This window comes from Lissotriton vulgaris, chromosome 6 (genome assembly GCF_964263255.1).
Source record: "Lissotriton vulgaris chromosome 6, aLisVul1.2, whole genome shotgun sequence".
Lineage (NCBI taxonomy): Eukaryota > Metazoa > Chordata > Amphibia > Caudata > Salamandridae > Lissotriton > Lissotriton vulgaris.
Genome location: NC_141694.1, coordinates 883,756,863 through 883,781,577, shown reverse-complemented (window position 1 = coordinate 883,781,577; position 24,715 = coordinate 883,756,863). Strand labels below are relative to the sequence as shown.

Here is a 24,715-nt window from a genome sequence, read left to right as displayed (position 1 = left end):
CGATCATCACAACACGTGCAACAGCAGCAATCATAGCTTAAACCACAGCACAGGCCACAACTGCCACAAACAGCAGGGACAACAGCATCAAGAATATATAGCACTACAGCAAGGGCTACACCAGCAACAGGTGTCATGACAAATGCAACCACACTTTCTCCGACGCTAATGAACAGAGTTGCACCAATGCACCTAGCACCACTGCCATCAAGGTGGGGAAAACATGGGCAACAACAGCTGTAAGCTCAGAAGATAAACCAGCAGCAAATAATGCTGTAACAACATGTAAAATGGCAGCTGCAATTATGGCAAGGGCAACAGCAGAAGCCAGCCAAGGCCCGTGCACATATAAGTGGTGAGGCGGCGGGGCCGTTGGGGGGGTTTCGACAGACGATGACAAGGGAAAATTAAGTAAATAATTAATGTTCCCTTGTCATCGTCTGTCAAAATCTCCCACCCCCCAACCAGGCCCCAACCCTCTTACCTGCATTGGTGGTGGCTGGCAGAAGCAGCAGTTGCCAGCAAGACAGAGACAACTAAGAAAGCAGCAACAATAACTGTAGAAACATTAATGAGAAGTACAGCAGGAACCAAAAACACAAGCATAGATGTAATGAACATGGGGACTATAGCAGTAATGCCAGCTGTTACCTTAGCAGGGACAAGTGAAATGACCACACCCATAACCATAGTTTGGATCTAAACTCTAACCACAGCTGGCACAGCAGCGTAATAAACAGCAATGACAATAGCTTACACCACAGCTGGGGCCACAACCACAGTAGCAAGAACAGCTACACCCATGGTTGCAAGCACATCAGACAACGCCAGAAAAGCTAGCTTCCAACACAGATGTCACCTCAATAGGGATCATGAAAGAGACCATCATGGAAGGGTCAACAACAGTACCCACAATTGTAACCATAACAATCACGACAGCTGCCCCCATTGCATGGACAAGAACTGCAACAACAACATTCACCACAGCAGGGACCATGGCAACAAGAATGCCCAGAACATCAGGCAACTGACAATAGCTGCCACCACTGTAGGAACAAAGCGATACCAAAGGGGATGATGGACAGAGCGTTTGAGCAAATCAAACACTCACCCCCAGTCAACTGATCTGGGTTTATTCCATCACCATTCTTTAGCTCACTCCACCAGCCCAGTTCAGACATGGCCATATGGAAATCAGTCTAACCCTGTGCCTCATTGGAACAGTCCAGCCCGAACTGCCAAGCCATGTCTTCCTTGGACCGGAAACAAGCATCCTGGACCGGTTTGGGATTCATAATCCTCATTGGTGGCTGCCTCGGAAAGGGGGTGGTAGGATGGGGGAATGGATTACAAAAAAATATAATTAAAAAAATGACTTTCCTTTTCCTTTGCCGCTGAACATCTCTCCTCTGGCCTCATCCTCACGATCTGCAAGAAGCACCGGAAGCACTCAGGCTTCCTGACTCTCCCAGCCAATCATGACGCTGCAGGAGCAGCATCATGATTGGTCTGAGCATCCTGTCTGGATGCTCAGGCAGTACCTGGGGAGGCTGGGCATGTTCTCTACTGGGCTTTTGAAATGCATCCCAATGGAAAACATGCAAGTGCACATTGCGGTTTGTCCGGTCCAAGAGGGACCCCACCTGGCTCCGAGCTCTGCATAGAAAAATTAAATGATTATAACGTTATGCTATTATGATTTTCTTTTTCTTTGGTGCACTGCTGAATTAGCAGTGGGGGCGATGCTCCTCTGCCTGGGCGGAGGAGCCGCCACTGACTGTGACATCAGAGAGACTCATAGTATTCAAATCGGAGTTTGCTTGTTTGTGTTTTTAGTCACAGGATACTCTGATTTTCAGTTTGTGTTGACTTCGCCTATTGCAGCAGTACGAAGGCTGATACACATATTATTAGTCCATGTCTCTACTGGCATGATCAGCAAAAAAATGGGGGGACTGGAGTGTGGCCAACAATAGATATCAGTGAGTGGGATTATTTCAAGCATTAGGTAGTGTGAGAGAGGTGCGGTGGAAAGAGCTGAAGTAGTGAGAGAAATCATGATGGGAAAGAAAATGAGAGTTAAGGCAGAGAGACATGAGGTCCAGAGAGTCTAAGAGAGAGGTGAGGGATAGAGTGGTGGCTAAGGTACAGAGAGAGATGAGATTTAGAGCAAGGTCAAGTAGATGGGGAGAGGTACGTGGAGGTGAAATGGGATGAGAGAAGTGAGGTGCAGGGTGGGGGGTGTGGTGGAGAAACAGCTGAGGAGAGAGAGGGGCTAATGCAGAGAGGACATGTGGACAAATAGAATGGTAAAGAGAGCTGTGAGGTCATGATAGAGAGGTGGGGTAGAAGGAGATTTTTTGAGGTAAAGGTATACATTTGTGAGATGTAGAGAAAAGAGGTGGAGAGAAGAATTACGTATATAGACGTGTAGAGATGGAGAGAGGTGAAGAAATAGGTTAAAGGTAGAAAGGGTGTGCGGAAGACAGGGGAATAATATGAGACAAAAAATATTTTAAATGTAATTGGCACCAACTGCATGGGAGCATGAAGGGTTAAGACTGGACAGGGAATGCATCTATTATTGATTTTGTTGAAGGTCCGAGCCCTGCTGTTAAACTAAAACAGAATCTGTTTCATGCACACTGGCACCTCTCACTGCCCCAGTCGCTTTTCCAGGGAGTTGGAAGTTGGGGGCGACTGGCAATTGCCCACTTTGCCCATGTCTTAAAATATTTCTGGAGCGATTAACTATTGTTATACAGAATTGATGGAATGGTGAAATTACAAATTCTTGACCAGTGAAAACTGCTGAAGTTTTTAAACTTTGAAACGTGCACACAGTACTTCAGTAGGTTGTACAGACCATGGACAAATAAATGGAGTCTCGTAATAAATGATTAACACAAGTCAGAGAGAGACAAAAAGAAAGGGGGGTGGTCAGTGAAAGGATGTAAGAGAGAGATAGGAGGGTGCAAGAGAGAAAGAGAGAAATGGAAGTGGGATTCACGGATGGTGAGAGAAGGCGAGAGTGATTGAGCAGGACTGATGAGGGAAGGAGGGTGTAATGGTGAGAGAGAAAGAGAGAGGGGGGAGTTAGAGAGGGAAGGAAAAAATGAAAGTGAATGAAAGGGGGCGAAAGGGAGGATTTGACCAGGGAGTTTCAAAAGTGCACAATGGCAGAGAACAAAGAGCCTGTGTTAGGAAGTACAAAAAATAAGTGCAATGTTGTCCCTTCTCATTTACCCCACGTGCTACAATTCAACTACACAAGTTTATGAGTCAAGTTATGATCTGCCAAAATATGTATAAATCACTTGCTCAGGGTTTGTATATCAGCACACTTGTTTTTGTGGGACACAATTCACAAAGTTCGTTGCGCTCTGACTTGAACGTAAGTACACAAAAAAGGCCTTTGCATATGTAAATTCTACACACTGATTTGGCGAATCAAGATTGGTTGGATGCGAATGCGTGAAATGAAAAAGTGTAGAGGATTTCCACATATTCATTCGGTTAGTATAGGCGTGAATTTCTGGGTGGGGCAGCCTGCCGAAGTAGGTGTATTCCCACACACACGAATATGTGTGGGTACGCAAATATGTATGTGTGTGTAGCTATTGGTAGAGTGCAAGCCTTGGTAGAAGCAACAGTACACTGAACAATAGTGGGGGCGCTGATTTCTGATTCAGGGTTATTAACAACTGGATGTTTGTGGGTGGTGAACCCCAGCCTGGGAATTGTAAATGCTCTCTCAAGACCAGGGCCTTCAGTGCCTTTCGCACTGCTTTTCTCTCTCTTACCGTTTTTTCTTTCCAGACAGACAGAGCATTTCGAAATATAACTCTGGGATGGTTTGCCGCTCTGGATACATATACATAGAGTTGCTCGTTGGGTATTCCTGTTTTTGCATATGCAAATGCGGTGTTTTGTCTATGTCTGCCCTTGCATTGAACACGTTTCCGTGTCCTCGATAAGACAGATCATGAACAATTCACACAGAAACTAAAATGCGCAGGCGCAGCTCAAAGTCAGGCACTCGTCTCATACCCTAAACAAGTTCAAGTCAACTCTTTTTAATGTATAACCCGCCTGCATTTTGCGACGGGGGTTAAACATCATTGTTAATGGCCGTTCGTGTATTTGCGAACAGCAACAACCTTTTACAATTGGCCAGGTGTGTGGAACATTAAGTGCTAAAAATAGTGACTAAAGCTGAACATTTAGACTCAGTGTATCCAAAAAAAGTTAGTCATGCCCAGGTGTCTACCCCCCGCAAAGATGTTCAATGGAGTGCTCTGAAGACATACGATGGAATCAAGCACTTTATAAAACACCTAAATAAATTATTAAAACGTGAGTGTCTGTGTTATATGTGTGAATGCCCTGTTCTTGTCCCGAATTGACAGCCGGCAACGTGTCGCTGGTTCCGTTTCACCTGAATGAATATAAGGCAGGCGTTCATATTTGGACCCTGCCTGCTCATCAGTGCCAGCAGCGTTTACACGCGTGCAGGTAAATAGGCAGATTTTTTCCTAAAGTGTGGTGGACAGGAATATTGTAAGGAAACCACACGCATGAAAATGTATGAACGAGCAGGCGAGCGCATCGGCGAGAGTCAGGATTCTGTCGAGTTACCAACCACTGCACCCTCCCATCACAATTCACGCACCTCCATCCCCTGTCTGCCACACACCTCCATCCCCTGTCTGCCACACACCTCCATCCCCTCCCTGGCTGCCACAGGCGAGCAACTCTGCTCCAAAGTGAAAAGTTAAATAAACGACTCGTAAAGAGAGAAAAAATACAAAAGGAAAGAAAACAAAAAGATCTAAAAAAAAAAACATTTCACTGGTGCTGCGTCAAAACCTCAGTTGAGCCTGAAGTGATGTTTACACCGGTGTCGTTGCACTATAACAGTCCCTGGGCCGCTGCCAGCACCTTCAAATGCACATTAGCTCGGATGCAAAGTACTTAAAGTTAGAAGGGGGCGAGGGAGGAGGTACAGCCCGTGCTCTGCTCACACCGCGCTCTCTCGTATCCTCCCCTTGCCTGTAAGAGACTGAATACCTGTGCAGCGCGCGATAGGCGGTGTGCTTGCAGCGCCAGCTCATGCCAGCGTGTGCTCTTCTTCCGGCAGGTTCAACAAGTGCCGAGCCGTCTCCAGCCATGCCGCTCGCCCGCCGCCAATAGCCAGAACATGCCTCTCCACAGCAAGACGCCTGGAGTCACCCTGCTTCACCAGATCCAAGCCACTGAGCTGGAGTGCCGCGGCAGGCCGCCGCTCAAGATCCCCCTGGACAGACCCCTCAGTGAGATGTACGTGGAAAACAACAGGACGGGCATTTTCAACTACCCGGAGGGCACCACCTACGAGTTTGCGGCAGCCGCTGCCCCCATTTACAGCTCGGCCAGCCTCGGCTATGCCGCCAGTTCGGACTCCTTCGGCTCCGGCAGCCTGGGTGGGCTTCATTCCTTGAACAGCGTACCCCCCAGCCCCGTGGTGTTCCTCCAGACGGCGCCCCAGCTCTCGCCGTTCATTCACCACCACGGGCAGCAGGTGCCCTATTACCTGGACAGTGAGCAGGGGGCGTTCGGCGCCAGAGAGGCAGCCCCCCCGGCATTCTACAGGTAAGAAGTGCTTGTTGGTGAGGCTGCACCGTCATAAATCCAGCCACTGAAAAGCTTATTATGCATATATATTCCTGTCAGAGCATGTATGGGGCAGTTAATTCTGATCTGTTCAGTGCGTTAGAAACTTCAACATGTGACTGCGTTTTAAAGTTACGCAGAAGACGTAGCTTAGTGGTTAAGTGCCGGTGTCTGAGTTCTGGTGATCAGCTGGTGAGCAAGGAGAGGTGGGTTTACCATCCCTCCGAAGATGAAGTACTGAAGTGAGTATCACCCAACTGGGTAATAGTGACATCTGCTCTCTACAGTGCTTAGAAACCAAACAAGTGAGGTATGATGAGAGAAAGAAAAACAGTTATATATCAGTGCTTTGATTTGTTTGCCTCTGGCTTTTAGGACGTGCTTGGAAGGTCACGGTGCCCCGGGGTTACTTCACCAGGGAGGTGGAGCTCAACCCAGTTTGTACATCTGATCAGTGCTTTTAGTACCTCGGCTGAGGGAGCACAGTTCTGGGAAGAAGAATGAATGGAAAAGGCAAGTCAGAAACGGGAAATAGGAGCGACGGGAAGGAAAGGGTTAAAAAAAGCGTCCGCGGCATTAAATCTAGTCCGCTTTAGAAAGGTCAGGTAACTTATCTGGCGCTGCGAGGCCCAAGGTTCTGCTCTCGGGCTTTTTTGTGCGGCGATGCAGGACCCTTCACTCACGAACAGTCCAGGCACGGCGTGTTCCTCCTAATCAAACATCCTTGAACGTTGAAACTGTGACTGTGCCGCAATGCCCTGTCTGAAACCGGCCTTCATAGGGCAGTTTCAGCAGAGCCGCGCGTGCAGCAGTACAGGTTGAACAGGTGGGAGAGAGAGGGTGGATTTACTGAGGCTTTTACGGCGATTACAATCAGGTTGTGTCTCTGTAAGGGGCGGGAGGTGCACAGCTCCTGTATGTGCTCCACGCTCTGGAATCATTACCTTCCACCAGAGGGCTTGCATGGATACACATTTTAGAGCACAGGCAAATTAGGGCCTTGAATAGTTTCCTGAGAGTTTAGTGTCACAGGCAATCTTTCTTTTCGCCCCCAAAGATGAAGTGTGCGGAATAAGGTCTCACCCTAGCACCTAGCAATAAAGGGTCTTTGCACCTGACCTGGCTACCGTTTCAAGTTTGACGATGCAAAAAAAAAAAACATTTTCTTTATTAAGGTGCCTCGATTGCTTGTAGTCTTCATTACTCTGAGTCAATTCTTCTCTGTAGTGTAGTTGCTATTTTTTAATTGTCATTTGTATTGTATAGCGGCAGCGCACAATTTGCTAATAGTAGGTACTGCAGCGCCTTTCAGAACTCAACCATGAGTATTGCGTTGGAGGGGCACGTGCAGGAGCATCTTTAATGTATGGCACGAGCTGGTTCCATAGGACTGACTCCTTTTACGTAACGTGGGACAGAAGTCCACAGGGCATGTTTATGCTGTCTTTATTTAAAGTAGTTCACCGCAAAACACCGAAAGGTAACTCATTGCCTTTTGCACGTGGCTGAAACATAAAATGCGGGGGAGGGGGGGGGGGGGGGCTGGGTTGGTTGGGGAATTCGCAGGCCTCTTAAATTCTTCCTCTGGACAATTTAAATACGGCAAATATTCTTACTGAGGCACTCACTCGCGACGCCAGCGCTTTTGAAGGTGGCCGTATTTTCGTCTCCTTTCTCGTCACCACTGACGCTGGTGCGCGCGTGTCTTCGAAAGGCAAATGTTTTCTGGCCTTTCTGGGAACTTTCAGCTGTACCATGACGTCGATGCTGGCACCATACCCAATTATCATTGGCCTTTGTCTTATCTGCCACTGAAAAATAAAGCGCTGAGTCGGCATTGGCAGGGGAGGATTCCATGAACCTGTGATCAGCACACAGTGGTGTTAAAAGTGGTGCCTTTCAAATGAGACCGGATCGACCCCGCCCCAGCAATGCTTGCCACTTCCTTTAACTTATGATGCCACGTGTTACCAGGCAGGTCTGAGGGGAGTCGCGTTAATTTAGGCGCTATGGGGCAGTGTTTTTTTTTCTCTTCACTAGTGACTGAAATGTGTCTTAATGGGGGATATACCCAAAAGGTGGGTAGCTGTGCTCAAGGATGTACACATACCTTAACTCTGACCAGAGGCGCAACTAGAGCCACATTTGGGGGGGGGGGGGGGGCAGATTCTTCCAGCAATATGCAGAGTGGAGATGCAGGGGCTCTAAGAAGGGGCGCAAACACAACAAAGCAAAGCAAGTAAACTGTCTTTTAAAGACCTGTGAAGTACTCGGGTGCGGCTGTGTCTGCGCCCGGGAAGCTGTCTCAGCCGCTGACACACACGAGGAGGAGGGGGCAGGAGGAGGGGGGCTTAAGCCCTTTGAGCCCAATGGGCGTTGCGCGCCCTGACTCTGACCTATATTGGGATCTTAGGACGAGAGGTCTGATCCACTGTTTCCGGTTGGCTGTCATTACAGGGTTTGCTGTTAGCAGGCACCTGGGTATAAGAATTAAAATCAGAAAATGTTCCCTCCACCCATGGATACCGCACAATCAGCATGGTGTGCTGACCTTACTTGCACGTGCGAGGCCAGGGGCACGCGACAGACGTCGTGCATGTCCAGTCATGTCGAATCTTTCCCATAACTTGCCATGCTTCTATAGGTAGTCTCAGACTGTGTTTGCGCGTTAAGTAACTCTGGGGCATAAGTGTATGTGAGAGTCGAATATATGCACTAATAATGGCATTTACGCTAGAGTGTGATGGAAGGTCAGACAAGGAAACACCGTCGGCAGTGTTAATTCTCTTTTGTTAGTCTGTGGTTTTAAAAACTCGTGCAGTTGTTCCACGGTGAACTCTCGGGCCTTGTGACCGGGCTCACACTATCAGTAAAGTTAATAATAAATACGAACGAAATGCATCTTCATGTACTGGACCGAAAAAAACTGTGTTTCCTTCTTACAAGTAATTGCATAATGTTTTAGTTCTTTGCTTTGATGAAATAAAGAGCAACAGAAAAAATAGAACAACATATTTTCCAGAATGGCATTCGAACAATCTTTTCATTACTCTCTCAGAGAGCACAAAATGAAAATACTTCATTTTGTAACACAATGACGACCCTCCTGTCGGGCTTTCTTAACCTAACTGAGTTTAGAGCTTGTGACGTTTTGAGAGCTTTTCAAAACTTTCTGCATTTTAAAAATGGCGTTTACAAAGTATGGGTTTAGTCCATGACCCTCATATCAAAGAAATTGCTACCAACATTTAATGGGTACCCATCGGTTGTGCTAAGGGACTGAGATTCGGAGTCATGTAAAGAGCATGAACAAACCCTCTGAAGAATCTGCCTTGTGGAAGGGAGGATGAGCTCCCGCTTCACGTGGTATTGGCATGTCCGCTATGTGAGGAACCTCTATCTCTGTAGCCTGAGAGGTGGAGCAAAAAATTCCTAAGATTAAAGCAAATGTTGGAAATTCCTCTTCGGCAGTTCAGAATGCTACTGCTGTTGGCTCTGTCACTGGGTGGTTGCCAAAGTAGAAGGCTGTAGGTGCTACCAATCTTTCTGTAACCATAGGTCTTGCTTGGGTGTTTGGACTTCGGTTTGTGGCTTTGCGCGGCCCTCCTCCCCAATTGTGTCGGGCCAAAGTTGATCCTGATTGCTGGTCTGCATGTTGGAATCTCACACAGCTACTACAATCAAGTTACCCCAAAACTGGAGGCCAGCAGTACTTTGGAAATCTGTGATATTAGTAGCAGCAACCATGAGTGTAGGGCCTACAAGTAAGCGGGTCCCCTGTTAATCAGAGTTGGGCTTATCAGGTGTACTGTCTTTATTGGGTCATGGAGTTAACCCTACTATGGCAGTGGTTTGGAACATGTGGTCTGGTGAACCCTGGGGGTTCTCGAAGCTTGCTCAGGGAGTCAGTGACGGCTTAAAAATTAAATATTATGAACAGATTAATAAAGTGGCTAAAGAAGCAAAATATACAATTGAAAATGTTAAAACATCCTGTAAATGTGACGAAATTTTAAATTGGAGGACAAAAATTAAGTTAGTATCCCCACATTGAGTCATGGGAGCAGGTCAAATTCGTGAAACAGAATAAAATATGAGCAATAAGTGACCTCAGTTGCATGAAGAAAAGTTCCAACGTTCCCATTAAAAAGAAATGTTGAATTTTTTAATATTTACTTTATGAATTAAATTAAATATTTCACCATTAGCATATTTGCCTGTTGGATGCTTGTTTCTGTATTTTGTCTGTATGGTTTTGCATTCAAATTATCAATAGTGCTAAAGACAGTAATCACTCAGTGTTGGTCCCCAGATTCCAATAATGGTACAATAAGGGACCATGGGCTCCAGTAGTGATTAAGTGGGGGTCTACATAAGTCAAAATGTTAATTACCACTGTACTAGGGTAGTGGTTCTTCAGCTTTAACTTCTTTTGGCCCCTACTTAATCGTTACTAGAATCTGGGGTCCCCAACTGAATTATTATTGGAATCTCGGGTCCCACTGAGTCATTATTGAAATCTGGACACTCCCAACAAAGTGATTTGAATAGCAAAAGAATACACAAAAATACAGAAGCATGCATTCATTAAACCAATACACACATGCTGAAATCATTTATGTAATTCACAAACAAATATACAAATAAAAACTTGCAATTTTAATGGGAAGGTTAGTGCTTTTCTAAATTAAATTGTGACCATCCGTTGCCCATACTATAATATGTTTGATCCACTTACACTGCACCCAGGAATCAATCCGAGGATACCAAGTACAATTTTAGTTTGTAACTGCAAATTCCTTAATATTTACAGATTGTTTTAACATTTTCAGTTTTTACATTTTTCTCCTTTATTTATATGAACGTTATTAATCTGTTATTTGATTTCCTAAGCATTCGCATACCCCTTGAGTAGGCTTTAAGGACCCCAATGGGGTTAACCACAGGTTAAAAACCACTGTACTGAGGTATTCATTCTACAGCTTTTTTGTAGCTATGATTTTTCTTAGGGTTAGGTCAATTATATTAATACATTAATAAAATGTTTCTCTTTGTCTGCTCAAGGAAGGGAGAAAGGCGCTACAACAAAAAATGGTGTGTTTTCCTTTTTTCAGTGACCTTAGAACTATTCTCACATTTTAGAAGTTGCCCACAACGATCTTGCTGACAATACAAAAAAAAGCATCTTAAAGGCGGCTCTGACCATAAACTGCATTCTAGTTTAGAAATGAAAAGAAAAGAGATATGATCTAGTGGTTACATTGCATTCAAACGGCAGCTTGCCCATTTGATCAAATTGTGAATTCCTGGCCAAATCACTTTACCCCTCTGCCTTTGTTTCATTTTTTTCCCAAAACTATGTTTTTTTTTCCAAAACTGAATTGTTCCTTCTTACCACGAGCAAAACATGCCCCATCTCGAACGACAATTGAAGTGCAAATCATGTAACCCCTGAGATACTACCCTTCCAAGACCCAGTCATGATGTCCCACCACCCCAATTCTAGCATTCTAATTCTTTTCCCGAGTATCCCTCGTTTATCTGCGCACCTTGGCCTGGAAAAAGGCCCACATGCTGGGGGCTTATTTACAAGCCTCCTGCGCCGCCGGTATGTCACTTTTTCACATATTAAAAATGAGCACTGGCGGCGCAAGAGGCTTGTAAATAAGCACCTGGTGTGGTTTCTGTTTGCAAGAAACTCGTGTTATCAGCATGCAGCGCGCGCCGGCTCTCCCCTCCCAGAAGTCTCACGCAGCCTCGGCGGCCTTGACGTTCTGACCAGCGCCGTATGTAATTCGGTTTTTCGAGGAAAGGAGACATAACAGCATCTCTCCTTGAAGTCAGAGCAGCGTGAAAAAACAACAAAAGTTGAAATGGTGCCGAAGGGGTGATCTAATATTAGAGTCTGGTCTAGCGTCGCCCAGAATTTTTATCTGCGCTGTTTTCAGCGGCTGGAGATTTTGCTCGGTTTGGTAATGCTGTTGTAAATCATGTTGGGAACCAGTAAAATGCCTGCACGTTGAAAGCTGGAATCGAGCTGGACTGGAAAAGAACATCCTGGGCCGCTCTCCCAGCATTGCCTAACTGTAACTACAAAACCAACAAGCAAGGATCACAATGAACCTCCGCGGGAGTAACCTGCCAAGAAAACTTGGTCCCAGTCAGATATTTTCATAAAAGAGATCACTGCTCTGCATTATGTGTTTCTTTTAAATGTAAATTTATGTTGAAGGCTTGCTTTATTCTTCTGCAGCTCCCTCTCTCAAGTTCTCTCTACCTATATATTCTTCTTTCTTCCCTTCTTCACTTCTCCTTCCTTCCCTCATATACCCTCTTATATTATCCTGCCTGCCTGACTGACTTCCTTCCTTCCCTCTCCTGCATAATGCCAAATGGCTTTTCTTCATTCTGCCTTTTACTTTATTATCACGTATTTTTCTTTTTTCCTTCTTAGAGCTAGCTGATTTTCACCTAATTTTACATTGATATGAATTCAGGATGCAAGCAGTCCAGCAAATAAGTCTTACTTTGTTCCAGTTGTAACCTAGATGTTTGGAGAAAAGCCTTCTCCAATTTATTTTGCTCCACCACCCACTCTGAGATTCGGACGTTAACATAAGATCATAACATAACATAAGAACATAACACAACTTTTGAAACAAGAATTTCCCAGAATGTCACTGTACATCTCAGAGCCCTTTCATCTGTGGACAGAAAGTCACTTGGATGCAAGCTCTGATATTAGTTAACATTTAACAGCCCCATTTGACTCGAACAGCATATGAACTTCCAGCCGACACCCAATCCAACTAAGAAAATGTAGCATACCTGATAAAGACCAAAAGCTCAGAAGGAGGCCTCATTAGATGTAGTCCGCAAAGAAAAACAGCAATTCTACCTCGTCTGCACTTTGATGGCCATATTCTATCTATTATGAAAATAAGTCTGATAAGGAGAATGTAGTTGTTAAGCAACAGTGTTGAGACTGTGGCACTAAGTCCACACCGGTAAAAGCAACATACACTCTAAAATAATTATGCAGATGAAGCACACCTATTGGATGTTTTAAGGGCAAAATTTCAAGACCAACATCCTCTCCAGACTAAGCCCTCAAGGCATCCAATGATTTAGGAGGAGGCATAAACCCTCAGCATGACCATAATTCAATCTAGTTTTAGACAGACTTTCAAAAAGGAAGACAAGCTTAATGGGAAATCTGAAACACACAAGAGGGCAAGACATCAGAGGTGAAGGCATTGATGGAAGTAGATCTTACAATCTGAGAGGGTGCAGTTGCCGCTTCTAAACATGAAAATGTTTGTGATTGAACAATTGCTAAAGAAACTGATTGTAAAGGTGGGTCAAGAGTAAGAATGGAATGGAGAGGGAAACCATGGCGGCAGGCTGACGCCAATCCCGGGAGCTCCCGGACCAGAGATGAGATGTAGGCTGAATTTGCAGAGAAAGCAGCCTAAAATAATGGACTGCATGAGGGACTGAGTAATGAACTGAATGAGAAATAAAACTTGAGAACCCCCATATTAATAAAGGAGGACTCACCTGAGTTTGGTCTCCATGGGCTTGGACGCAGAGGCACAGCGTGGGATCTGGCGGTGAGTGGCAGGTATTTGGCGGAGGACCCGAGCGGCAATAGTGTTGGTTGGTTTCTGGGTCGACAGAGGCAGAGACAGTACAGGACGCTGGCTACTGGAGGGGAGAAGCACCAGGAGTTGCTGTAACGAGGAGGAGCAGTCCACATCTTGAAGCACACAAGTTGGGGAGTCTGAAGCTGTGGAAGTGATTGAAAGGAGGAGGAGCTTGAAGAGTAAAGGATTACCAGTACAGAGGTGTACATAGGAGGCACCGAGGCTGATGGAGAAAGTGCCTCCATCTAAGACTCCATACCCAGCTCAAGAAAGTGGGAAGGCGGGAGGAGAGAGTGCCATTGAGGGCATAGGAGTAGGCATTAACTCGCAAAGCGAGATAGATATTCTGGAGAAGGGATAGAGCATTCTAGGTATCATACCTACACACAAAGAGACGCGAGTTAGGAGCAGCAATCAGTTATGGCCGCTTCTGGAGGTAAAAAGTAAAGGTAAAGGGGGGAGAACCAGGGAGCAGGCAGTAAAGGAGATTATTGTGGTTTCCCCTAAGTGAAAAGCTGTGAAATTTGGATGGAGACTTAAATGCTGTAGCCCTAAGGAGGTGCATATACCTGTTAAGCCCTCACCTTCCCTCAGGTCATATTTCAAGATAATGAAACAGGTTGCAACTTCGCAGGTAAAAGGGAATAAGGCCACTATACAGACGTAGAAAGCTTCACTGCCTCTGGAAAATCGATTTTCCCCACTGGCAGGGAGCTTACAGGGTGAAGATGAGTAGACGGAAAATCTGAGTTTGGAGTTAAGCCCCAGTCTTACTCCAACTTTAAGCATAAAGTCACCCCAGCGTAGTAGTAGGATACGGGAAATCAAGAGTCCAAAGCAAAGCAATGACAACTCGCAAGGCACTGGAGGAGTTGAAAACCAGATGGAAAGGATGATTCTGAACCAGAGGTGGGATATCTTTATGAAATTTGAGATATCTGAGACGAATCAAAAAGGGATCCAAGATAAATGCGGGGTACTGGAGGAGAAGTTGAATGATATGGTGCAGAGTGTTGGAATTTTGGAAGAGGAGGTGAAGGCATTGTCATGGACGATGTTGGAGCGTTCTAAGGATATAGAGACGCTAAAATTGCAGAACAGATCGTTGCCAGATGAAGTAAAGAGCCTGGAAAAACAATCCAGACATAACAACCTGAGAGTCCTTAAGATTCCAGAAGGGGCTGAGAAAGGTGATATTAAGGTTTTTATAGGTACACTTCTGAGAGAAGGAATTCTGAAGGAAATACCAGAAATTTATTTGGAGCAGGAGATACAGAGAGTACACAGAGACCCATTCAGCTGAATACGGATAGGAAGAGGCCTAGAAAGTTTTTGATAAACTTCCTTACATATGCCATAAAGGAGTTGGTGTTGGGACGTGCTTTGAAGGAAGGTTCTTTGAGACATGATGACTTTAGTTATCACATAAGATCAGATCTAGGCAAAATGACGGCTCAGAGGCAGCGGGCACTAGGTACTAGGTTGAGTGAGCAACGAAGTAAGGGAGCTCTGGTTCAGATGAAATTCCCAGCAATGTTACAGATAATGTGGCGAAATAAGATGTATAACATCAGTATTCCGGAGGAAGTTGACACCTTCTTATTACAGATGGAGGGATGAGCTGTCAGATTAAGTAATACGGGTGGGGGTTCGTCAAGGGTACTAAGAATAGATGTTAGGCATCATTTTTAATATGAAATTGATAGACTGTTTATTTTCTCTTTTTAACTTAATATGAGTTCTTCTCACTTTGGGACGGGGGTCACGAAGGGCAGATTGTGTCTCCCAGGGTGTAGAAAATGTATTTCCCGGAGGGGGGGGGGGGGCTGGGGTGGGGGGGAGCGGTAGAGGGGCACTGGGTGTGGGGTGCATTGGGAAAAAAAGAAAAAAATGTGTCCTCATTATGCTATCTTTCGAAGGGTGGACGGGCAAGCTTGGGTCCAAACGGATTGAGCGGTGGAATCAAGGTCTACTGCTAAAGAAAGTGAAGCAGTGCTATAGAATTCGATTGTGGGAAAATCAAATTGAATATGGATAGGTCAAAAGTAGTTAACTTCCTAACAAGGAACATGAATGGGTTGAGAACTAGGAGGAAAGTGTTGAGAGTTATGGAATTCCTAAGGAACAGTGAGGCGCAAATCATATTGCTGCAAGAGACTCATCTGGAAATAAGCGAGGGGAGACAATTCTTTAGTAAGTCAAGATGGGTCCAGGAAGTAGTGTGTTCAGATCAGAGAGGGAGCACTAGAGAAGTGGCCATTATCATTAAAAGTAACTACAGAATAAGATTAGTTAAATACAAATCTGATCTTTCGGGAAGATGGTTAGTGGCTACCCTTTTAATTCAAGGCAGGGCAGTGGTGTGTGCAGCATACTATGGGTCGAATAATGAAAATCCAGAGGCCCTTATAAAGCTTGAATCCTGTTTATTGGAGAAAACGGCCCAATACTATTGGGAGGGGATTTAAATTTAGTAATGAATAAGGAATTAGACCGGACATCAAAAGTCAAGTATATTAGTCTTCCAAAAACATTTTGATGAGGGAATTTAATCTGACATCTTGCGTAGTAAGATGGGAGCAATTAGAGAGTTTACCTTTTATAGAAAGAAGTATAGGCATCACTCCTGTATAGATTATTTTATATTAGATCAGGAGCTGTATGGAGATGTGGAAGTAGTCACTCATATCCCAGCGATCCTGTCAGATCATTCCGCAGTAGCCATGTCTCTAAGGCTACATCAAAAAGAGGGGCAGAGAAGGTGGACACTGGATAGGTTGATATTACTGGATGAGGATGTGGTTCATGATTTAAGGGAAAAATTCTCTGATTACTTTCAAGCCAACATGGGATCAGCAAAAGGGCAAACAGTCTGGGATGCTTTTGAAGCATATTTAAGAGGGGGCTTAAGGTCCATAATGGTGGGAAAGAGATGGGTGGTGAAGCAAGAAGATGAGAACAGAACTAGAGAGATTAAGGAAAGAGGAGATTTACAGAGGCTTCAATGGATGGTTTGAATAGTGTGTGGGTACTTAGTAAAGATCTGGAGAGGCTGTAGGCAGAATTCTAGGCACAGTTAGGTAAAAAGCTACTCAATAGATGGAAAGTGAGTAAGCTATGGTAATACATTGGGGTTCTCAGCTAAAGAACAGTGAACCTTTTTCTTTGAGAATTTTTATGCGACAAAAAATGTTTGCAGGACAAACGTATAAATACTGTTTTTTAGCGATTTCTTCTTGGCACTGCAACATTTTTATGTGCAAGAGGATTTAGTGCTATCCTTCACACCCGCAGAATTAAAATCTTTTTTAAAGACTGGGGCCAGACTGGAAACAATAGCCAATAATGCTTTCCAGAGAGTTCCTCAGAAATACCTCTCCTGGAACTTAAGCCACGGTATTCGCCGATGGATTACTCTTTGCTGTTTGAACCTTCTACCATTAAATGATTTAACCGTAAAATGGTCACCTAATGGGGAAGATGAAAAAAACGGCAACTTTTGTAATCTGGATATTAAGAACCTGGATCCTATCTTGTTTGAATGTTCAGCTTTGACTGCATCTCGATTCAGGTGGCTTTGTCCAATGTTTATCCAGAATGGCATAAAAAATGTTTCGTCTGCTAGAGAATTTTTGTTTTGTCCAAAAAATGAAATAGTATGCACAAAACTTTTAAACTTTTTTAGAGAGTTCATGAATATATTTTACATTTTCTTATTAGACCCAGAGTATGGTCGGCTATGCATGATATGATATGATATGATAAATAATATTTGTCAAGCGCACGTTCACCTACGGTATCTTGGCGCTGGGGTGGAAGAGCTGTCTAAAACTGGTCTGAAGAACTCAGTTGTATGCTAACGAAAAGAGCCAGGTTTTCAAGGATTTTCTGAAGTGAGCATGGGAAGGAAGAAGACGCAGTGCAGGGGGAAGGGAGTTCCAGAAAAGAGGGGCCTGTGTGGAGAGCCGCAAGTCTCCATGTTTTTTCCGCCTAAAGGAGCGGGGGTGAGGAGATTGTGAGTGGAAGAGCGGAGGTCGCGCTGAGGAACATATCGGTGCAAAAGAGAAGAAATGAAAGAGGGTCTCTGAGAGGAAAGAGCTTTATGAATCAGGCAGCCGAGTTTGAAAAGGCTGCGCTGAGCCACTGGGAGCCAATGAAGGCTCTTTAACAGGGGCTTAGTATGAGTGGATTTAGGCAGTCCATAGACCTACCTGGCTGCCTGGTTCTGGATGAGTTGAAGACTTTTGATTTGGTATGCAGGGATGCCCACAAATAAGGAGTTCGCATAATCAATTCACGAGATAACCAGCCCCAGGGTGACCTGAACAAGAGCTTCGTGGGAAAGGAATCTGCTGATTTTTCGTATGCGGCGCAAGTGGTAGAAACAAGTGGAGACCACAGACTTAATTTGTGTCCTCATAGAGAGGTCTTTGGAGATGGTGATCCCTAAACTCCTAACAGTGTCAACAGGGGTAGGAGAGGGACCAAGTGAACAGGGCCAGAAAAGCGAGTTCCAAGGGTTATTGTGGGGACCAGTGAGAACTAACTCCGTTTTGTCAGGGTTAAGTTTGAGTTGATTTTAATTCATCCAGGAGCTTATGAAGTTCATTACAGAGTGGTCATGTTGTATAGTGGAAGGAGAAGAGTCAATGCTGAAGATGATCTGGAGGTCATCCGCGTAATTGAAAATAGTGACAGATTTTTGTTGAAGCTCCGAGATGAGAGGACGAATGTAAAGATTAAAAAGAAGTGGTGAAAGCAAGGAGCCCTGCGGGACTCCACATGTAAGGTGTTTTCCCACCAAAGAAAAAGGTGGGAGGGACACTGCTTGAGTACGGTCCTGAAGAAAGGAGGCGATCCACTTCAATGGTAGCCCCTGGATGCCGGCGTGCTCGGCACGTTCAAGTAAGATGGAATGATCTACCGTGTCGAACGCCGCCGACAAATCCAGGAGCACCAGAGCCTGAGGGATGTTCTGATCCGCCCCCCTTCCTAGCTCCTCATGAACGGCCAAGGCGATTGATTAGTTTTCTTATATTGCCTTCAAAGCTCCAAGTTCTTATGTCTGTTCAATCTTTTGTATTGACTTTCACGTGTGGAAAATATATATTTACGATTATTGTTAACTCTTTGCTGTTTGCACTGAACTAGGTTTTTTCCATCTCAAATAAGTCCTAAGGGAAATGTTTTGCTGCTTTATGATGCACTTTATATAAAATATATGGTGCTGTTATGATATGACATCTTTCCAAGTTGTACTTATACTTAACGGGATTTGATCCTTTACGGTTTTAGTATAGGAGGTAACGTTTTGATTGCTGCTATGATAATGCTACTATATGATGCACTTTATTTAATCATTTGTCATTATCATTGCTATATGATGCACTTTATTTAATAATTTGCCATTAGATGAAACTGTTTCTTATGTTAATCTATTTAATTGCTTACGTTCTAAAATTTCATTTGGTGTCATTTCTTCGCTTTCCTCTACTGGAGGGTCCTATTGATGCCTAAATAATACCTCAGAGTCGATTTGTAAATCTTTTGTTTCTTGATGTTCTAACTCTGTATAAATTGATGTAGCAATGTAGTTAGAATGGTTTACTGAATTGTTTTAATAACTGTTGCTGGGTTTCTAACATGACTATTTATGTACGTTTTAAGTGGACCTCATTAGAGATCCACATTTTTAATAAACATATTGAATTGAATTGAGTAAGCTTCAACACTTTTCTTATGGAGAAAAATGTAGTTCATTACTAGCCTAGACGGTCAAAGCAGATAGGGCCAGAAATACAATACAGGACCTACTTAGTAGGGAGTCAGGGGAAGTACTATTTGCTAATGCAGATAAATGTGGAGAAGCCGAAGTTTTACGAGTGATCTCTATAGTGAAGATATACAACCAGGCCTGGAGGGCATAAAGGATTGGTTAAGAATGAAGACACTTCCACAATTTACCAACGAACAAAAGAAAGCCTTAGAGGGAGAGAGTAAAGATGGAGAGATTAGAGCCCAGTGTAGGAAAATGGCAAAGGGAAAGGCAGCTAGACCAGATGGTCTTCAAGTTGAGGCCTTTCCATGTATTATGGATATAGTAGTTCCAGTCTTAAAAGTCCTATTTAATGGGATATATATTGGGGGGAAATGGTCCCCAGTTCTTGGTCAGAGTCTACAGTTACTACAAGATTTTTTGTAGAATTATAGCATCATGTGTAGCCAAGGTTATAAAATAGCTTATCCATCCTTAATCAAAAAGGCTTTATACCAGGCAGGCAGCTAAATGAACTAACATTTCAGTTGATGGGGGTTGTGGATGTGCGGAGGTACAGAATTTACCTCTATAGTAGCATTAGACGCAGCTAAAGCTTTCGACCAGGTGCATTGGGCATACCTGTGGGAGACATTTTATAGCTTGGGTTTTCTGCAGAATGTGGTAAGTTCTGTGCAAAATTTGTATTATTGCCCTAAGGCCAAGGTATTGGTAAACGGAGAACTGTTGAGTTGGTTCAGCATTTCAAGAGGAACAAGACAAGGCTGTCCCCTATCTCCGCTTCTTTTTAATCTGTATATAGAGCCTTTAGCTAATTTGTCAGTCAGTCAGAATAACTTTATTTTGCCATCACAATGAAGGTCTAAAAAGTATACTACACATAAAAAATATCAATATTTAAATACAAAAATTACAAGTTTCCAGCGGCAAATGCATAATGGAATACAATGGTCTCATAATTTTTTTTTTATATATATATATATATATATAATTCACAAACACATGCAGTTATTGTGACAAGCCAGTAGATCAGTTCTTATGTTAGGTGTAGAAATCATCAGACTAAACGTCTCTTTTAAAGCTGATAAAAGGAAAGACGCTACTGAAAAACACATGAAGGGGTCATATAATGACTGTAAAAAGAAAAGGGCTACACAACACAGTTTAAAATTCATTTTACGCAACAGGGGGACAATTAACCTCTTTCTTTCATCGCTGTAGTATTTGCAGAAAAACAGAATGTGCAAATCATTTTGAATCAATCGATCATCACATGTACAAAATGGGAGATCGGAGGCTACATAGATTTTTCGTGGAAAGCCCAGCATCATAGGGATAAGATTTAGTCGAAATCTTGCCAATATATACCTGTGTTGTAAATTAGTGACGAACGATAAATACGTTGAATTCATATCTATTTGCAGGATACTCGGGGCAGTCAGATATGCTTTAACTGTTGATAACTTACTATTTGTAAAATTTCCTCTCACTTGCAAACTAGACAACAAGTGAGTTTTTAGATCTATTTTAAAAATAGACTGGCACAATATAGGGTCAACAAAGAGATTTTGTATCCCTGATGCTTTTAGTGTAGATTCAACATAATGGAGCCAACTAATATTACCCACACCTTCTAATTTCAGAACATTATTTATAATATCTCTTATAAGAGAGAGAGTCTCCTTCCGCCATACCGAGTGCCACATTAGGATTGGCGCCAAATATATTTTGTCAATTATATACGGAACATTTAATTCCATATGACAAATAAAATTTGAGCACAACTTTGGTAATGAGACTAACTTTAAAAAAAAGTTATCATCTATACATTGCAGTTGCGAGCAGTTTCTAATGCCCCAGACAGCCGCACCATAAGTCGCAGCAGATACGTTTTTTGCCGCATAGACTGTCTTTATTGCTTCAATGGGTTTTATGGCAGTTTTATTTATAAATTTAGAAAGTGCCCCAATATTTTTTCCATCTGCAACCCCCGTTTATGACCATACTTAGCCAATTATTTTGGCGATCGAACATAATCCCTAGATAATTAAAAGAGCCCACAGCTCCAAGCGTTCTCCCTTCAACAATGATTTGGGGTTGATTCCTCTGCTTCGTGCCTGCCACAAGAACAAAGGATTTTGATGAGTTAATTTTCATGTCCAACTTATTCATAAATTGTGTATATTCCATCAGTAGGCAGCGCAGAGCATTGCTGGTACGGGCTAGAATCACTGTATTGTCCGCATATAGTAATATTGGCATTTGTAAGAAATAGGGAACATCTGGAGTGGTTCCAAGAAGAGCGTATTCAACATTATTAGTGTATAATGAAAATAGGAAAGGGGCCAAAACGCACCCCTGTCTTACCCCTCTGGAAATTTTAAAGCGCGTTGTACATTCACCTCCCTTTCCATAGCGGACACAGGCTGAGGCACCTGAGTATAGATCACGGATATTATTAATCAGCTGTACATCAATCCCCATTGCCTCCGTGATCTGCCAGAACTTAGACTGTGCCACGCAGTCAAAGGCTGCTGACAGATCCATGAAGGTAAGATACAAATGACCTTTTTTGGCAGCAGTATATTTAGCTATTATCAAACTTAGGTTCAGGCACTGGTCAACAGTGCTTTTCCCTTTTCTGAAGCCAAACTGACTAGGGATTATTGTATTTTTTTCCAGGACCCATTCTTCAAGCCTATTTAAAAGCAAGTGTCCCATTAGTTTTGCTGTGGAATCTATCAAGGATATTGGTCTATAGTTTTTCGGTATAGACCTATCCCACTTTTTATAGATAGGCACAATTACTGTTTTTTTCCATGATGGGGGAGCACCAGTGAGCTGATTCCACCATTCCCCCTTTCAAATCTTATGAGTTTGAAGTTAAATTGACACTATATGCAGACAATTTGATTCTGTTCACTAGTAATCTGCAAGATGCAATTCCTAATTTGATGAGGAAGGCAGAGAATTTCGCCCTTATCTCGGAGTACAAAGTGAATACAGGAAAAACTGAGATAATGGAATGGAACCAGAGTCTGATGAGTCAGGGGGCCAAAACCCAAATACATTATCTTGGGGTATTGATTACCCAGAAACTGGAGGATATTACTAAAACAAGTTGGAGGAAAGGTAGTCAGGAGATAGCGAGTCTGTTGCTAAAATGGGCGAACCGACCCTTAAATATCTATGGTCAGGTAAATCTTATAAAAATTATAATTCTCCCAAAAATTACCTTTCTCCTTATTTCTATTCCTTTAACTTTATGAAGGAGGGTTTAGATGAACTCCAGGGGAAAATAGGGAGCTTTATCTGGGTGTCAAAGGGCCACAGGATAGCCTGGAAAAAGTTGAGAAGGAGGCTAGAGGTAGGAAGATTGGCGTTACCAGACCTGCTTGATTATGGCTATGCTTTTCATTTTAAGAATGTTCGCATGTTTGCAAACAAGACGGAGAAGACATCTGTGGTCTTACTTTTCGAGGCTATTCTTGTGGATGTCTCGCAAGGCAAGCATCACTTTCTTTTTAAATATGGAGCCCCAATTTTTTTTAAAAAGTTGAGGTTCAAGATCCTGAGGTTAAGAACTTGGATGTATGTGCGGAAAAGATTGGGAGTTCCATATTTTTCATCATGGGCTCCGATTTTGGAATCTGCGGGCACCCTAGAATGCCCGAGGGATCAACTCAGTCAGCCCTTAAAATCGGCGGGCATTTGTTATTGGACAGCTCTTAAAATGGGCTCTAATTTAGTGAGCTTGGAAATGCTAAGCAATTGCACCAAGGGACACTTAACAAGGTTTAAGTACTATCAGTTATGTTCCTGGTGGGCAACACAAGATTGGGCACAAGAGGAGGAGGAGTTGAAATTTGATCAGGTGATGAGAACTGATCAGTGGAAAAAAGCACATCTCCTTTTGGTATTGGGCCTTTTTAGAGACAGATGAGAAGATCAAAACTAAAATTTTAAATCCATGGGGTAAAGAGTTTGGTGATGAAGACTTGAAGCAAATGTGGCACGATTCATATGGTATGTTACGAACAGTAGTAAAACCTGCATCGTTAAACATAATCATTTGTTCACCACCTATAGAGTCTATTGGTCCCGAGCAAAGCTGTCTAAGGTTACTGGCAATACCTATAACTGCCGAAGATGTATGCTCATAGCAGCGGATGACGTACATTTGTTCAGGCAATGCCCAAAAATCGCACTTTACTGGACCTCGGTGTTAGACCTTATTGGGGAAATTCTTGGGAAACAGAATAAGGCAAGCCCTTGCCTCATATTCTTCGGGCTAAACCCGGTGGAAGAAATACAGATTAATATGGTTAGTTCCAAGTTTTTGTTCTATGCAATCTTGTTGGCAAGGCCTGAGATCTGTAGGCTATGGAAATCTGAAAGCCCCCCATCCTTCACGGAGTGTCTTAAGAATATTATAAACTCAGATCAACAAAAGAGTGAATCAGAAAACATATATAGCAACCTCGTGTTGAACGTCCGAGACGCAAAAGAAAAAAAGGATGTAATAACACATACGTAAGGGAGTGGGACACAACCAAGTGAATTTAAGAACCCTCACTCACCACCTGGTGGTGACATGCTTCATCACCGGGTTCCCACTGGAAAGACAGAGTGTCTTTCCAGTGTGCTTCAACGCCTGGTTACAGCGGAGCTGGATCTTGTGAGTGTTGAGGGTGTGATAGAAGCCAAATTCAGCTAGAGTGAGTGCGAAGATAAAGAAAAAAACTTAAAAAGTGCAAAATCGTGACTTTCAACTATTTTATTAATAGTCCGATGTTCACTGGTTAAAAACAAAATTTAGATGGACACATAGGTATGGCCTCGATTATTAAAGACCCTAGTCCATAGTGAAAGAGTAGGTCAACATGTTTCTGCTTAATAAGAGCCCAAGTCGCTCAGCTTTCGTCAGGACCATAAAGTGTGATCCTCCGGTGGTGTACACGCACTAAGGTGCACCCTGCCATGAGGAGTTTGTGTGAAAAAGAAAAAGTTTTTCCCTTTTCAGTGAGTATTATACTTACGGCAAAAAAGCTGTGTAAGACACACACAGCAATTTTGCTGGGGTCATGTACCTGTGGGGAAAGAATGTATCAATAATTAGAGCAATTCAGTCCCAACATTGTATTACAATATCATTGAATACTAGTACGTCCCATCACCCAAACAAAGATAGGCACCCATCTAGTGACTTATTTATAGTGGGTATACTTTGAAGGGTAATCCCCTTTATTAGAGACATGCAACTAATTTGCAAATCAGTCTACTGGGAGTTTCATTAATTCACGCAACTTTACATGTCCTCGAAAATCTCAAGGATCCAGCAGTCTGCCTGGCCTGTTAAATGCAGTGGCAGATTGGGAGTGGTGAAAAACAATAACAAAAAACTGAAGTGTGCACTTAATTTACTCATTCACCCAGAAAGGCTCTCAAGAAAAGGTTTTCTAGAGTCAAACAACGGAAACATATGGAGAACAGGGAGGCCCCTCCTTAAACTTACAGGAGGTTCATCAGTGTGAGACCCCGTGGGCAAAGCGCGATGTGGGGCAATTCTTCACGCCGCAAATCTACAAAAAAGGGGAACCACAACATGAAGGAAAGATCCAATTAATATAGATCGCCGTGT

At 43.3% G+C, this 24,715-nt stretch overlaps 1 protein-coding gene across 1 annotated transcript in view; it reads left to right on the top strand.

Moving 5' to 3' along the window:
* The first annotated feature begins 5,024 nt into the window (after nt 1-5,024).
* The window catches only part of ESR1 (estrogen receptor 1), a 1,430,698-nt gene continuing 1,411,007 nt past the window's right edge, over nt 5,025-24,715 (top strand). The window contains exon 1 of the mRNA XM_086926875.1: nt 5,025-5,631. Coding sequence (XP_086783001.1) covers nt 5,201-5,631 — 431 coding nt within the window. The 5' untranslated portion in view covers nt 5,025-5,200. The remainder of the gene's footprint in view (nt 5,632-24,715) is intronic.